We start from the raw sequence: 14757 nt of genomic DNA, 5'->3' as shown, positions 1-14757 counted from the left end.
CCGGGTGCCCGTGTGCGGAGGAGCTGTGCGGGACGGCTGCGGGCGCCTTCCCAGCAGGGAAGTGGGGGGAGGCAACGCTTCCTCTTTTCCTGGCCAAGCGTGGACGGGGGGACATGACATTTTGGGTCCCCTGAGCTGGTTTCCTTCTGCCTGCACTGCCTCTCGGAAAGGAGGAAATCAGCAGATCTGGTTTCTTGAGCTCAGACAAGGTCTGAAAGTCTCCAACTGATGATGAACTTATCACATCCCTGGCCATTGGTTAATTTTACCAACCGGCAAATGAGGCTGCGGGAATTTCTACCCCATCCCTTGGCCCCGGATCACTGGTCCCACTCTGCTCCGCACACCCAGCCAAAATAGCTCCTGCAGGGCAGAGAGCACAGAGGCTTTTTGGGGTTGGGGGAGGCTGAAACGGCTGCGTTTCCTCCCACAGGGACCTCGTGGGAGCATCTGATCCCCAGCACTCCCAGGGCCCCTCTCTGCACCCAGCTCACCTGCTTGGCATCACCTGGGGACTTGCCGATGGACCACCAGCGTGCTGGGTGCTGCTGCTCCCCAGGGTGCAGCTCCCTGACCCACCGCGGCTCCCCAACCCAAACCATCTCCCACCATGGCACCGCTCCCCCAGCACTGTCCTCCCTGCCCTTGTTTCAGGGCACCCAGATGTGGGTTGGACACCCACAGAGCATCCCCGTGCACCCAGGGGTGTCACCCATTTTTTGCTCTGTATTGAGCACCAAGGGTGCATCGCTGCCACCGCCCCAACTCCCAAACTCCCCGCTGCCCCGTGGGACACAGGCTGTTGCTTTTCCAGTAACTCTCCCAGTATCGGCAAGCGCAGGGGAGCGGGAGCCAGGGGCTTGGGGGGCAGCAGTGCCATGGGCCCCGGCCCACGGGCAGGGGGAAGGGCCCTTGTCAGGCAGCACAGCCCAGGCGCTGCAAAAGCGCTGATATTTCTTATCGCGCCTTGCAGCAACTTCCCCTCCTCGCCTGCGGTCAAGGCGCTCACTACATGCAGGGGAAGTGGCGGCCAGGCCGGCTGCCTTCAGCCCCGCACTGCGTTTAAGGGGACACACTCCTGCCGGTGCTCTGGCCTGTGGACGCAGCCCTGTGCCGGGGGCAGGCAGCTGCCTGCTGCCCACCACGTCCACGTGGCTCTATCCATCCAGCACCGCATGGGCCTGAGAGCTGTGCGGGAGGAGGAGGAGGAAGGGGGTGGTCTCACCCAAAGCTTCCCTGAGCCCCCTCCACTACCCTGGGGCCAGTGGGAAAGGGGGTCTGCCAGCCTCTGGGTCCGCAACCTGGCCAGACCCCACACTGCCTCAGTGATGTCATTGTTAACACTGAAGCCTAATGACTGCATTCCAACACAAGCCACCAGCTCCCCTCTCTGAAGAGGGGGTAGGGGCACGGGGATGGGCACAGCTTGCTCTGCTTTGCAGCATAGAGGGGTGGCCTCTAAAAAGCCCCCCTGGAACAGAGGGCTTCTGTGGGCTCGGACCAGGCAATGCTCCCAGAGAGCACAGGGAGGGCTGCTGCTGCGCCAAAAAAATCAGGGGTGCCAAAACCAGCTCCTGACAGCTTTTTGGATGGGCAGAGCATTGTTTGCTGCCATCCTGCCAGGCACAATGGGGCACAAGGAAGGACTGCAGCATCTGTGGCATGGCCGAGCACCCACCCGTGCACCCAAAAGAGAGGGGCTGCCGTGCCTGCAGGGCTGGGCTTGGGCTGAGACCCATCGGGGTGAGACCCATTTCACCAGGATGCCGGTGCCGGGTGTGATGCTGGGGTGGGCTCCCCATGTGCTCCCGGCCTGACCCCGCTGCCCGCACCCTGCCTGTCCCCCTGGGAAGCACCGCTGCCGGCAGGGCCGGGGTTGAAGTGAGTCCGTTAAAAGTGAGTCAACTAGAAACTGCCGGGTGAAAGAGGCGGCGAGCGGGAGGCAAATGACAGCGTGAAGGGAAACCTCAAAAAGCCGAAGTGACGCGCTGGGGCGGGCGCGGGGGGACACACGGGTTAACGCGGGCGCCTCGCTTTGCCCATATATAGACAAATCGTGGCCCGTCTGCGCCAATGACGGGCGCGGGACCGTTGGGCTGGCGCCGGCAGGGCACAAAGTGCCCCGTCATTTTCCATGTCACCTGCTGCAACCGGCCTTGCAGGTGGGGGAAGGGGAGGCTACAGGTCAGGGGGCCCCGTCGCCCCCCAGAGAGGCCCCCGGCGCTGCACTGCGGCGGCGCAGATGGGTGACTCCTGTTTCCCCCTTTCCCGCCTTAATCCAAGGGTTGCACAACTTACCGCGGTGCTCAGCGCCAGGGTGGGCCCGTTTGGGATGGAGGATGCCCCGGGACAGAGCCCAGCAGCAGTATGGGGAAGGAGGGATGAGAGCTGCCCTGCGGGGCTGTGGGCAGGATGGGCTCCGGAGATGTGGGGCTGAGCTCTGTGGTGACAGTCCTTCCTTTCCCAGCCGCCTCTGGCCCCTGCAGGACAAGGCCTGGGAAGAGCTGAGCGTCTCCAAGGTCCGGAGATGCCAAGGAGTGGGGACAGGCACCCAGGGCTGCCAGGAAGCATCTCCCCAGACCTGGCATTGATGGCACCTCTCCAGACTGGCCAAGGGGCTGGATGCTGTGGCCTCTGGGCGTGCTGACACCCTGGGCTGTTTGGGGACCTGCTGGAGAGGTGCAACACTCTCGCCCAGCATGTAGGCCAGGGCTCTTTTTGGGCACTAACCAGCTCTTTCTGCAACTGCCCACACAGGAGGACCATTTGCTCACGGGGGAAAAAAGCCCCTTCCAGCCCAGAAGCTGCTTTGGGCAGAGCCTGGGTGACGCACATCTGGCCAGGAGGAGGAAGGACAAGTGTCACCCAGGATGCAGCAGGAGGTCCGGGAGAGCTGGGATCAGGGTAGATATCTTCAGGTTCTCAAATCCTTCCCGTGACTTCAGCTGTGGTCTCGCTTTGCCATTTGCCCTAAGGAAACGTGCCCTCAGCCTCCCCAGCGAGCTCCACCATGAGGGTGCGACCCCACTCTGTCCCACCAACCCTTGGCATCTTCCCTTCCCACGATGCTGAGCTGCAGGAGCAGACCAGGGAGGTGAGAGGTCTCAACCAAGAGGAGGTCCAGAACCCTCCACCAGCTCTTGTGTCCCCCAGCTGCCAAACCCCCAACTCTGTCAGCAGACCCGCGGGTTTAGAGGTGTCCACCATGAAGCACCTTAGGTCCTCTTTGCAGAAGAGCTTGCAAGGGGTGGCAGTACCATCTGCACGTGCGCTTTGCAGGCCTACTTCAGGAACCAATGGCTCGCTAGCCTGTCTCTCCTTCATGAAGCAGATCCTCCTCCTTCCACTGCAATTCCTGAAGGGCACACACCCAGAGGACCCATCGTGCATCAGAGCTCCCCGTTTTCCCTGCAGATCCCCTCAGCAGGGAACACGTCCCAGTTCTTCGCCCACCCACCTCCATCGCCAGTGCACCAGGAACCCCCGGGACAGCACACGCGGCAGCCATGCCTCATTTCTGCCGTGCTTTGAAAGCTTTCATAGCTGCCTGCGCCTCCGAAACCTGCACCCATCCCCTCTGCAGCCCAGCCAAACGGCTGCTGCCGAAAGCTGGCCGTGGGCCCCCTCCTCTCCTCTCCTCTCCCCACCACATCACACACACTCTCAGGCACCTCGGTGGCTTCTTCCCACGGGCCCTGACGCAGAGGTGACAGGCGGGATGGGCCACTCGTTAACAGCACACACCGTGGCTTTGCCATCCTCGCTCCAGCAGTGCTTCCCCCCGGCCCTGGCAGGCAGCACGGGTGCCAGGAGGACAACCCAGATGTTCCCCTTCACCCCGCCAAGGTCTCCTTGGCCAGTTCCCACGGAAAACAGTTTTAAACTGGGGTTTGGTTTGGGTTTTTTTTTCCCCCAGCACCTACTACCAAGGGTCCCTACATCCCTGCAGTAACCAGCCCCCCCCCGGAGCGCAGGGCAGGCTGAGGGACTCCTGGGAAAGCCCAAGTCTGCGCGCTGGAAGGCAGCGAGCAGCAAGTGAAAGTGAATTTAGGGCAAAGCAGGCCTGATGCTGCTGTAGCAAGCCCCGGGCAGCACCTCTGCCCGCTCCCCTTCGCACCAGCACGGAGGTGACAACGGGGGAGGATGCCACGGCGCGCGCAGAGCATCCACAGGACCAAAACTGGGGGTGCTCGCTCCGCCTCAGCCACGGTCCCCATTGGCCGCAGCCCAATGTGCTCTAGCACACCCTCCCTCATCTGAAGCCCGGCTTGCCCAAGCTAAAAGACAAAGGCCAACGTGAGCCGCTTTCACCCCCGGGCGGTGGGGAGCGGCGTGCATGGGCAGGTCCTGGTCCCCGGGGTGGCATGCGGAGGGGCCCCCGCGCAGGTGGGGACGGCTCGGCCGGGCATTTCCCAGCACCGCCGGCAGCTGCTTCACATAGAACCACCGTGTGCTCTGTGGTTTTGGAAAGTCACTTTTCTCGCCCGGAGGGAGAGCCGGGGTATCAGTTCTCAAAACCCGCACGAAGAAATCCACTGGCTTGTGGTTCCTGCCTGCACTGCCGGGGGCTGCTCCGGGCCCCCCACTGCCCGAGAGCTGCCAGGCTGCTTTGGATGCCAAACCTGCAGGATTTTCAGGCCTGGCTGAAATATTTTAGCGTCATTTGGTGCAGGGGGAGGAGCTGTCTTAAATTGACTCAGATCTACAGCTCCCTGCCCGGTTGACGCTTTCTCTCCCGATTACAGCCCGGGCTGCCGCCGCACATTTTGCCTCCAATTTCTTCAACGTGAGAGCTCCCTGCCCTACTTTTCTCAGCAAATAAAGCTGCGCATCCGTTCGCTTTTTTCTGCTACAAAACCCTGGCAGCTCCGGGGCTGGAGTCTAACTGAAATGCTCATTTCAGGTGCTTTGCAGAGGTCCGACGCTCAGCTCCGGCAGCCTGGGAGCAATGAATCACTTGGGTGGCGTGGGCTGGGAGATGCAGTGCAGGCGTGGGTGAGCGTGCAAGCTTGCGGGGAAGAGGCCCACCGAGCCAGCCCCATTAGAGGCACCAGTTTCTTGGAAGCGCTGCGAGCTGCTGCAGGCAGAGGAGGTGCAGCTCCTGCATTCAGCCCGGTTGCCTCCCCATTCTGCCTCTATTGCACTGGCACTGCAGCCCCCGCCAGACTGAACTCTACATAAGCGGGAGCAGTCGTGCTTCCTGGCGAGGGTGAGGTCCCTGTGGGGTTTACAAGCCCCCTCACTTTCCCCGAGAGGCAGCGACATGCACGCTGCTCCTTGGGGACAATTTCCTAAGCAAAGCTCCCAGTCCTGGGCAGTAACTGTGTTACCGCAAGGCTGCAGCTTCCCAGGAAAGGAGACGTGAACCACCATGCCCACAGACCCACACCCGGAGCCGGCTGAACAAGCCCACCCTGCCCAGGGCTCTGCGCAGAGCCCTGGTGTCACCTCCTCTGCACTGCGGTGCCAGGGAACAAGGTGGCCTTGGGGCTGGGGAAGGGGTCCTGGCACCTCCAGCGTTGGATCAGCAGGGTCATTCCCATCCCTGGAGCCAGGCATGGGGGACACAACCTGCAGTGCAGCCCCTGGGGAGCTGGTAGGGAGCAAAACACGCTGCGAAATACAGCGGAAAATGGAGATGTGCCTCAGGTCCCTTTGCTCAGGCCCGTCTCCAACAGCTTCAGCCCAGCCCGTCACCAGCTCCAGCCCTGCTCCACAAAGCCGTGCTGCCACCCGGTGGCACCTGAAGGGTGAAGCTTCGAGGGCTGGGCATGGCCATGGTGGTTGTCCTCTGTCTCCCTGACATCCTTCCAACCTGGCTGGAGCCAAATCCTCAGTCTCCAAACTCATCTCTCTCCAACTGGAGAAAGAGCTGCCCAACTCGTCCACCCTGACCACTTTCAGTCTGAATCTCGTCAGCTCTCATCACTGGCTGCAGGTTCCTGGACCGCTCTGCAGGGGATGACTGCAGCCCGGGGGGATCCCAGCTCACCCCGTGCCTCTCACGGCACAGCTGGACTGAAACCGCCCTCCAGGGCCTGGAGGTCCGTGCCCACAATGTCTAAACCTGAGCACCCTGTGGAGTGACGCCCTGGGCTGCCAGGACAGTTGCAACTCTCTCCCACAGACCTGACCTACCCGGCATTTCCAAGGTACATCTCCTGCCCAGTCCCTGCAACCAAGCAAGCCTGGAGGATAATTATCGGGTAACTGAAGGGCTTTGGACATTCACCAGGGATGCGTGAAAGCCACGGCCAACTCCCTCCTCTGTCTGAGGACGTGAACCTCCTGCTCCGTCTTCCCAAGAAGAGGCTCTAACCCCCAGGCCAGGGGCTGAAGCACCCTCAGCTCCTCGTGAAAGGTGATCTGCACCTGGAGGCGTCTGCTGCAGCCCAGATCCCACCACCAGCGCAACCTGGTCCTGGTCTGCACCGAGCAAATGCTCGACTTCAGTGTCATGTCTGCAAGTCCCCAAGAGAAACGTGGTTTAAGATGTCTTCACAGGGTTTCATCTCGACTAACGCTGCGGACCCCACGCAGCCCCCTCTGCTCACGGCTGTCTTCTCCAGCCGCACATCTGCTGCAAACCCCTGCAGCAAGCCGTGCTCTGGCTGACCTGCAGCGCTTGGGACACTATTCCAGGCCAGCTCTACAAACCAGAGCAGGATGGAGCACGATGCCTCCGCACTCCTGACATCACTCCCCAACAGCGATGCATTCCCTTCGCTGCAGCCGCTTTCATCCCAGATCAAATGCAGTTCTCGGGCTGTATTGGTTTTCCACTGTTTTCTACAGAAAGCAAAAATTGGGCTTTTGAGCTACAGGATTATCTCAGGGGAAAAAAAAAAATCAAGCTTATTTCACAGAGCTACTGATCTGGGACTCTGCCCTTGGACAAGCCACCTTTGTGATTGGTGGCTGCTGCTGAACTGGAACAAAAGAAATTAAGCAAGAGTCATCAGCTAAGGAGACCAAATCTCTCAGGAGGCCATGCAATGCAGCCGCTACCCAAGCTGACACTCCCAACAGCCAGACCTCTACAAACAGGAGGCTGGCTGGGTGCTTCCTCGCCTGCTTGCCGAAGGAATGACACCCCTCCAACGTCGCACGTCCCATGCTGCTTCCAACCACACCAGCAAGGGGCTGCTCTCGTGCTGCCCCTCACGCAGGACCCCGCAGACCCAGGGCACCGTCACCTCCTGCACATGAACTAAACGTAACATCTTACTGCTGCATCCAGCCGTGAGCTGTTAAGGCACCAATCGCCGGTCTGCTTGTTCCTACACCTCAAATTCAGCCAAGGCAGGATCGCCCTTTCGAGACAGGAATTTGGTCCATGGCATACAGAGAAGTGATGGCAGTTGTAGGCTCCAAACAGTTTGGCAGGCACAGGGCTGAGTGTGAAACCCCTCACCACACCATCTGCCTCCTGCAGCAGGTGAAACTAGTGCCCAAGTATACAGATGGACTCAACTCTGTCCATGAAGCATGTTTTATTGAAATATTTACACAGCTATAGCCCAGCTCTCCTCTTTCCCACACCAACTGTAAAAATCTTGCACATCACCATTACACACTGCTTTCCCAGACCTACTCCCACCCTCCCCCTTGTCAAGGCTCAAAAAAATCTCTGTGGCTCGTGTGGGCAGACCGTGGTACAGCAGAGTCCAGAGGGATTGAGCAAGAGGAGCCGAGTCAGCAAGCTCCCCCCTCCCCCAAGTCACTTTCCCACATGCTAAATCTAAAACGTTTCGGAGCTGTGCCCCACGTGCCTGCTGCCTCTCCGAATGCAGCACCGGGGAATCCTCCAGGCAGCACAAGAGCCCCTTAGGTTTTTATAGCTGTGTCTCGGGACTTGTAAGCCACACCACGGCTCTTCAGCTCTCGGACGATCCCTGCAGCAAGGAGACAAACACATTTCAGTATTCTCTAGGGGTGAGGAGCCCTGAAATAATCTGGTTGCTCTGTCATGTAGCCTTCATTGCAGAGATCAAGAACTGGACAATTATCTTCTTCATTTCTTCTACTAGAACTGTTAAGAGTGTTCCCCCTTCTAGTTTAAACGCCTAGATACAGCTCCCAAACATCGACTCTTGTTTTGCCTTGGGAAAGAACCAGCTAGAGATTTTATTTACATTTTTTCCTACCTGAAAATGTTTGAATATTTTGATTGTATTGAACAGGTCAAGCTCTTATGGGTACTTCTTAACTCCTTCAGTCACTTCCGTGACCTGCCTGCATGTCCCACCCTCTCAGTAAGCCCCTACGAACAGCGCCAGCAGAAGAGCACCACAGAGTTCAGCATGGCTCTTGCCAGCGTCACATGCCAAGCGCCAGCCAAATGAGAGCTTGCAAGGCCCACGAGTGCGGCCTGCTGGCCTCGCGCGACGCGAGGACAGAGGCCAAAGACAGCATCTCCCACCTGCGCTCCCCTGCCTGCTGCCCGCTGCTCCCTGCCTGCAGCTGCATCGAGCTCACGCCATCATCTGCTGCACTCCCATGATTTCGGATGTGCCCAAAGCCGTGCAAGTGGGCCTCAGCTTCAAGCCCCATGATGTTCCAGCTCCTCCCCAATGCAGATGGCGGAGCTCAGGTCAGAAATAAGGTGCCTGGGAGTCCGGACACAAGCACAGCTTTCCCCCTGGGAATACGGGATTGCAGCGCTCCTGGGAAGGGGCACAGGTCAGGAGTCGGCTCTGGGGCTACGTACAGGGCAGGGGCTCTCGGCTAGATGGATGATGCAGTTTCTGCATTACAGAGCTAAGGCCAGCCCGCTACACCCCCCACTCCGTTTATAAACACAGTAAACCCACCTTAACAAAAGCTCTCAGTGCAGAGAGATGATGGAAAGGGGTATCTGCTCGCCAAGATAGCTATAACAGCACCCCGTCCTGCAAACTCTTTTCTATGGACAAACCTTCGTGTTCCCCTGAACAGTTTGAGATGTGCCCACTTTCTGGAGCCACCCTTTAATCACAGCTTATCCTTCTGAGGGCCTGCCTCCTACCACAGGTTTTAATCAGCAGCATCTTCAATATCAACTTTGGCAGCCATGGTGCTGAACGACTGCAGGTAGAAAATCTGTCTGCAGAACCCTGACCCCCCCAGTCCAGCCTCCCCTTGCAGTCACCTCGCTAATCCCTTCACCCACATGGCATGCGCTCTGTTCACAACAGAGTGTTCACTGAACCCCCAAATCCTGATTTCATCACACAGGTACGGCGCAATGCACTGCCCAGTTTGTCATATCGGAGATGGCTACAGCCCCAACGCCCAACACGCAGAATAATCCCTCAGCTGCCATCTGTGCAGGAGCCTGCCCTTAACACAAGCCAGCAGCGTTACCTTGGGGCAGGCGGCCCGTCACAGACACTGCGTAGACACCCGGCTTGAAGTTACCTGGGGAAAGAAAATATCGAGTTACCCTGCATGGCAGCAGCCGGGTGGGGAAGCATCCCTGCCAGCCTCTGCCTGCGCAGATGCCCCCTCATCGGGTGCAGAAACCCCCTCCACAGCCTGAACAGCAACTCCCACTGCCCCAGAGAAGGGTTTGCTGGAGAAAAGGCATCTCCAGTTCCCAAACCAGCTGGAAAAAAACACTCACTGATTCGCTGCCACTTGGAGACCCAGCTGTCCTCAGGGCTCATCATCGCGATGATCCTGCGGGAGGGATGGCAGTGAGGGACCTTTCCCGGCCCGGTGCCACCGCAGCATCCCCAGGCACCCCAGGGAATGCGGCCGGCCCGGGCCTGGCCCCACTCACCCGTCGAAGGAGGAGCTGGTGCAGTCGTAGACCATCTCCCGGTTGCCCTTCATCTGCAGGTAGGCATCGCAGTTGTCGCAGCCGTCGTACTCGAACTGCTCGATGGTCTGAGGGGGACAAAGGCCTCAACGCGGGGCCGGGGGAGGCGGGACAGGGCCCTGCCAGGACCGGGGCGGCCGCAGGGGCTTGGGGAGGGAGAGGAGAGCCGGGCCAGGCCCGCGGGAGCCAAGGGGGGCCTGCGACGGCGGAAAGGAGGGAGCCCCGGGAAGGGGGGAAAGGCCCGTCGGGGCGGGGAAGCGCCCAGAGGCCGGAGAACGGCCGAGCCGGGCGGCAGGCGGGGGAGAAGGGCCCGGGCCGGGGCAGGGAGGTCCGGGCCGGGCGGGGGATGGCGCAGACGGGGGCACAAGGGAAGGGTCCGGGCGGGGAGCGGTCCCGGGGCCGGTCGCACCTTGACGAGGGAGCAGAGCAGGCAGGCGCGGAGGTGCCGCAGGTCCTTGGGGACGGTCTCCAGCGCCATCGCGCCGCCGCCGCCCGCGCTGCCGCCGCGCAGGCGCAGAGCGGGGCCGGGCCAGGCCTGGCAGCGGCGGCGGAGGCGGCTGGGCCCTGCCCGCCGCCCACAGGGTCCGCGCCCGCGGGAGGGCGGCAGAGAGTGACGGGCGGAGCGGGGGGCGGGCGGCACCACCTGGGCAGGCCCCGGGGCTCCGGTCAGGAGCAGAGCCGGCCCAGGAGCCCGGCCGGAGCCAGGGCAGAGCGAGCCGGGCCCCGCCGCCAGGCCGCAGCCCCTCTCGCCGCGTCGGGGCCGGGGCCGGGGCCGGGACCGGGACCGGGGCCGGGACCGGAGGCAGGGGCTTGGGCAGGAGCAGGGGCAGCACCAGCACCAGCACCAGCACCGTCTGAGCGGTTTATTTCCGTGGACGGAATTGCTTTTGGCAGCACAGCCCTGATGGCTCGGTACAAAGAACAAAACCAGGCGAGCAGAACAGGTACATGGATAAATATATTAGTAAATAAATATATTTCTGAGCACATCAGCATATTCACACATCTTTGTTTCTATTGGACATAAATACACAGTTTTGCATATATATAAAATGTATTCTTCCTTTTTTTTTTCTTTGGGTCATAATTTATTCCCAAGCCCCAAGAGCCAGGACAGACTTGGCAAAACAAAGAAACAAAAAAGCCAACAAAAAAACCTATATTCACATTTCAAAAGGATCTGAACGTTACAAAGGGAGAGCAGAGGCTCTGTGCAGGAACAGAGGAGGTCCAGCCAGCCCGGCCCACGCTAACATCTCGGTGGGATGGGAGCTCCTGGGAAGATGGTGGTCCCTGGGGAAGGGCTGGGGCTTCGGTCTCGGACAGAGCGAGTTCAGGATGCTCTGGCTTCCATCAGCTTCCAGCTGGGACTTTGGATGCAACGAAGGAAAATGAGCTCCACTTCATTGCAGTGATGCTGAAGAAATTCAGTGACGGAGCCCAAGGGTACTGAGCACTCAAAAGCATCGCCCAGAAGTGAGCGGTGCAGGAACTGAGAGGAGCTGTTCCCCATTTTCTCAGATATTGCTTCTTCCCTTCCAGGCGGCCGAGGATGGTAGCCCATCTACTGAAGGGGATCTTGAAAACCACCTTCGCAAAGAATTCCTCCCTCTCCTCCCACCTGAGAACCCACCGAGGCAGACCTGCGCACTCTCATTCAGCTCAGCAAGCCCCGGGGAGGGGGCCCAGCATCTAGGATGGCTATTTTCTAGATGAAAAGGAACAGCAGCATAAAATCAGGAAAGGAAAACACTTTAAAGCAGGCATTGCCCTGCACAGCCCGGTAATACTGCAGTAGGGAGTGGAAAGGGTGCGTTAGTACTGACCACTTTCTCCAAGAGGCCTGGGGCTTGCAGCAGATTCAGAGCCCTCCAGAGAGGAGGACTTTCAGACTGCAAACTGGATGCTCGTTCCTTTGAGGCAGTGAAATGCACCCCTGGAGGCTCTCAGCCTTCTTGACTCCTAAAGAAACCAGTGGGAGCACCCTCCCCTCTCTAAAGTCATCTGAGCCCTCCAGGATGGTCAAGGATGTAGGGAGCTGTTTGAGACAAGCCATGGACCATGTGCACAAAAAGTTGAACTGGGGGAATCTAGACCTGGCTCCTGGGTTTTTTCCCTCTAGTTTAAGACTGACTTTCCTGCAAGGGAGAAAACATCTGAGTTTGTGCCTTCTGCTTGCTCCGGACAAGCAAGAAGAGCTTGAAAAGGTTAAAATAAAATTCTGCTGGGTTCTTTGATGAAAGAAATTCAGCTCTTCTCTAGACTGAAAGGTCCTGCAGTGGCTCAGTCACAGGAGACAAGAAATGAACACTAGCAGGGGAATAATGTTTTGTTTAAAACAGTGCTATCGGCTGACTTTTTAACACCATCACTTGAATGTCAGTGACTGATTAGCAGCTGGGACAAAGGTGCCTTTTTCAAAGATTAAGGGCAGCAAACCCCATAAAAAGCTTTCCTCACCAACGAAGGAAGGCAGAGGCAGGATTAGCCGGAACTGAGACTTACCTAACCAGTGTGCTCTCTCAAGCTGGAGAAGCTGCTGCTTCGAAGGAAGCTTACTGAGCACTGAGCAGATATGGGGAAGTCTGTCCCTACACAGGGTTTCAAATTGTCAGGAGCTACCTTCAGCCCCAGTGTTGTATTCTTGCCAATGCTTCATTAGCATTAACTCTGGAAACACTTGGTGCCATATAAATGTGCACTTCACACGGGAATCTGGCTAACTCTTTGGCCTGAATGATCATTTAGGGCAATGAACTCAACAGTCTAATTCCCTGCTGTATGAAAACTTTGGGTTCTCTATGTTTTGAATTTGTCATGTTTTATTTTACTTGAATGTCCCCAAATTACGAGATGTAGGAAATAAGAACTAGTGACATTTAAAAAAAAAAAAAACAACCAAAAACCACAAATGGGAGGGGACAAAAAGGTAATAAACTAAGAGCCTAGCAATTTCTCAAGTTTTCTCTCTCCATCATCAAAATGTTAGAAAAGGCAGAAGGTTATTTTGAAAAATTCCTTTGCAGGATCATTTCAGGTGTCTCCAAAATATGAAGATAAGGCTGGGTAATGGATGGGGCTCTGCTCTGCATTTATTATGGATGCTTTTGCTGGGAAATTTTGCTCTGTCTTGGGGCAACGAGGGAGGAAGGAGAGAAGCAGGAGCCAGGTGAACTCAAGGATTTTCCATGGCTCCTGTGACAGGGGCATCTCAGGTTTGAAATATGCTCAACAAATGAGTTGCTTTAAACAGGGCTGCACATCACACCTATTTTGAGGGTAGATGGAGGAGTTAGAGGATGAGTGAGAGACTTGTTCACATTGCCAGATGAGAGGGAAAGAGTCTGACCCAGCTCCTTCCCAGAAATGCTGACATTGTCCCTGTGTCTTCACCTCTCCTGCTGCTGGCAAAATGCAGCAAATGGCCGAGATGGCGTCAGCTGAGGGACAATGAAGTGATCAAAAGTGGTCGAGATTTGCTAGTTTCCAATGAAGTCAGAAGAAGCACCTTGCAGGGCAGACCTGTGAGTGCTGAGATGGAGAACAGCTTGTTCCTGTGTCTGAAATAAGAGTGGAAAAGTTAAATGAAGAAGTCTGGCTTTTGACCTAAGTGAGGAAATGAAGTCAGGAGCTACCAGGCCACAGAAAGTAATTTCTGCAGCTTTTGGTCTCGAAGGCTTGTTTATTTTTGAAGTGTTTAGCAAAACCTTCTGTGGCATGAACATGCCAAAATAGCAGCTTGCACTCACTCCACGAGCTCTCCAGCTGGTGACTCCCAAGACCGGTCTCTAAGTGAGCCAGCCCATGCAGACAGATGCCACAGGATGAATATGGGCTGCCTGTGCCTTCAAAGGAGAAGGGGACCTGGAGAACACAGCTCTGTGTTTGTGTGGCCATCACAACGTGGAAACATGAGGAGACCGCAGGTGTTGCACTGCTTATTTGCAGTCTGCGTCTTGGCGTGGGCTGTGCAGGTCAGGGCTGGTTATTACGCGTTGCCTGTGCAGACAGCAAGATGTGAGCTCCTCTATGACTGGTACGCTGAACATCTTTGTCCATTCCAGCTCTCCAGTAAGCAAACAGGCCAGTGTTTTATTAAACTGAGTGTTCATGGACATCCTGGACCTCCTCTTCAGATCCTGCATTCAAAGAAAAGGAGAAAGAAAAGTGTCAGCTACAACTAGCTGAACGCTCCTGGACTCTGCAGCTGCTGGGGCCTTGGCCCTGCAATACAGAGAGCAGATGCTGCACTGAAAACCATTTTCTCCCACTGTTTTGGAGGGACTTTTCTGGCCACTTCCCCAATCAGTTTATTCCCCTAAGTTAAAGCACAGTAAAACGTAAAGCTAAGACATCAAGCTACTCTTAAATACAGAGGCTAAGGGCATGGCACACCCCAGGATTCACATTGCTACTACAAGTTTGCTTTTGAGGCTTTTTGATGTTTGCTCTTTGAGGAAAATCTGTACAGCCGTTTAAAGAATGATTAGCAACAGAAAATAACACCAATTCATATTCACACAGTGCCACGGCGGCGCCTTCCAGGGACGGGACAACAACAGAAACTCCAGACAACAAAAGCAGAGTGCAAGTGGTGTGTATGTGCAGGAAAGGGATGGCACGTGCGTTTCATGGTGTTCAAGAGGCTGCGCAAATGGCTTTTGAGTCCCAAACAAGCCAAACCCAACGAGCGGTGGTTGGCCCCAAATGCCGGTGGTCCCTCATGCCCAGCCAGCCAGGACAGCAGCTCGTGCTCTTCACCAGCCCCTTCTACCCGGTGAATTATTGACAGGCAAAAGCTGAGTAGTTCACTTTGAAACATTCAGCGTAAGGGCTGCCAGGAAACAGGGCACCCCAAGTTACTGCTTCAGATAATCTCTTTCTGAGTGACAGTGTTGATGCACCACGGTCCCTTTCCCAGATGTCTCAAGCCTGTCCAGAGCTCTCACACAGAG

At 57.1% G+C, this 14757-nt stretch overlaps 2 protein-coding genes across 2 annotated transcripts in view; both read right to left on the bottom strand.

Annotated features, from left to right (window-relative positions):
* Positions 1–7478: 7478 nt before the first annotated feature.
* On the bottom strand, positions 7479–10377 carry SUPT4H1 (SPT4 homolog, DSIF elongation factor subunit). Its single transcript, XM_075771705.1, has 5 exons — positions 10212–10377; positions 9764–9870; positions 9605–9660; positions 9346–9399; positions 7479–7895 (listed from the first exon to the last, which is right to left on the bottom strand). The coding sequence occupies exons 1-5, from the start codon at positions 10278–10280 to the stop codon at positions 7828–7830; spliced, it is 354 nt and encodes a 117-aa protein (XP_075627820.1). The 5' UTR covers positions 10281–10377; the 3' UTR covers positions 7479–7827.
* A 512-nt stretch (positions 10378–10889) lies between these two features.
* Positions 10890–14757, bottom strand: part of RNF43 (ring finger protein 43) — a 60907-nt gene continuing 57039 nt past the window's right edge. The window contains exon 9 of the mRNA XM_075771703.1: positions 10890–13941. Coding sequence (XP_075627818.1) covers positions 13898–13941 — 44 coding nt within the window. The 3' untranslated portion in view covers positions 10890–13897. The remainder of the gene's footprint in view (positions 13942–14757) is intronic.

This window comes from Balearica regulorum, chromosome 19 (genome assembly GCF_011004875.1).
Source record: "Balearica regulorum gibbericeps isolate bBalReg1 chromosome 19, bBalReg1.pri, whole genome shotgun sequence".
Lineage (NCBI taxonomy): Eukaryota > Metazoa > Chordata > Aves > Gruiformes > Gruidae > Balearica > Balearica regulorum.
This window is presented reverse-complemented; position numbering and strand designations above follow the sequence as displayed.

What these genes read in the sequence shown, in the direction of transcription:
- SUPT4H1 (XM_075771705.1), bottom strand. Translation starts at nt 10,280, where the DNA reads ATGGCGCTGGAGACCGTCCCCAAGGACCTGCGGCACCTCCGCGCCTGC. An exon ending in TGCTCTGCTCCCTCGTCAAG is followed by an intron (nt 9,871 to 10,211) that starts GTGCGACCGGCC and finishes TGTCCCCCTCAG; the next exon opens with ACCATCGAGCAGTTCGAGTA. An exon ending in ACCAGCTCCTCCTTCGACGG is followed by an intron (nt 9,661 to 9,763) that starts GTGAGTGGGGCC and finishes TCCCTCCCGCAG; the next exon opens with GATCATCGCGATGATGAGCC.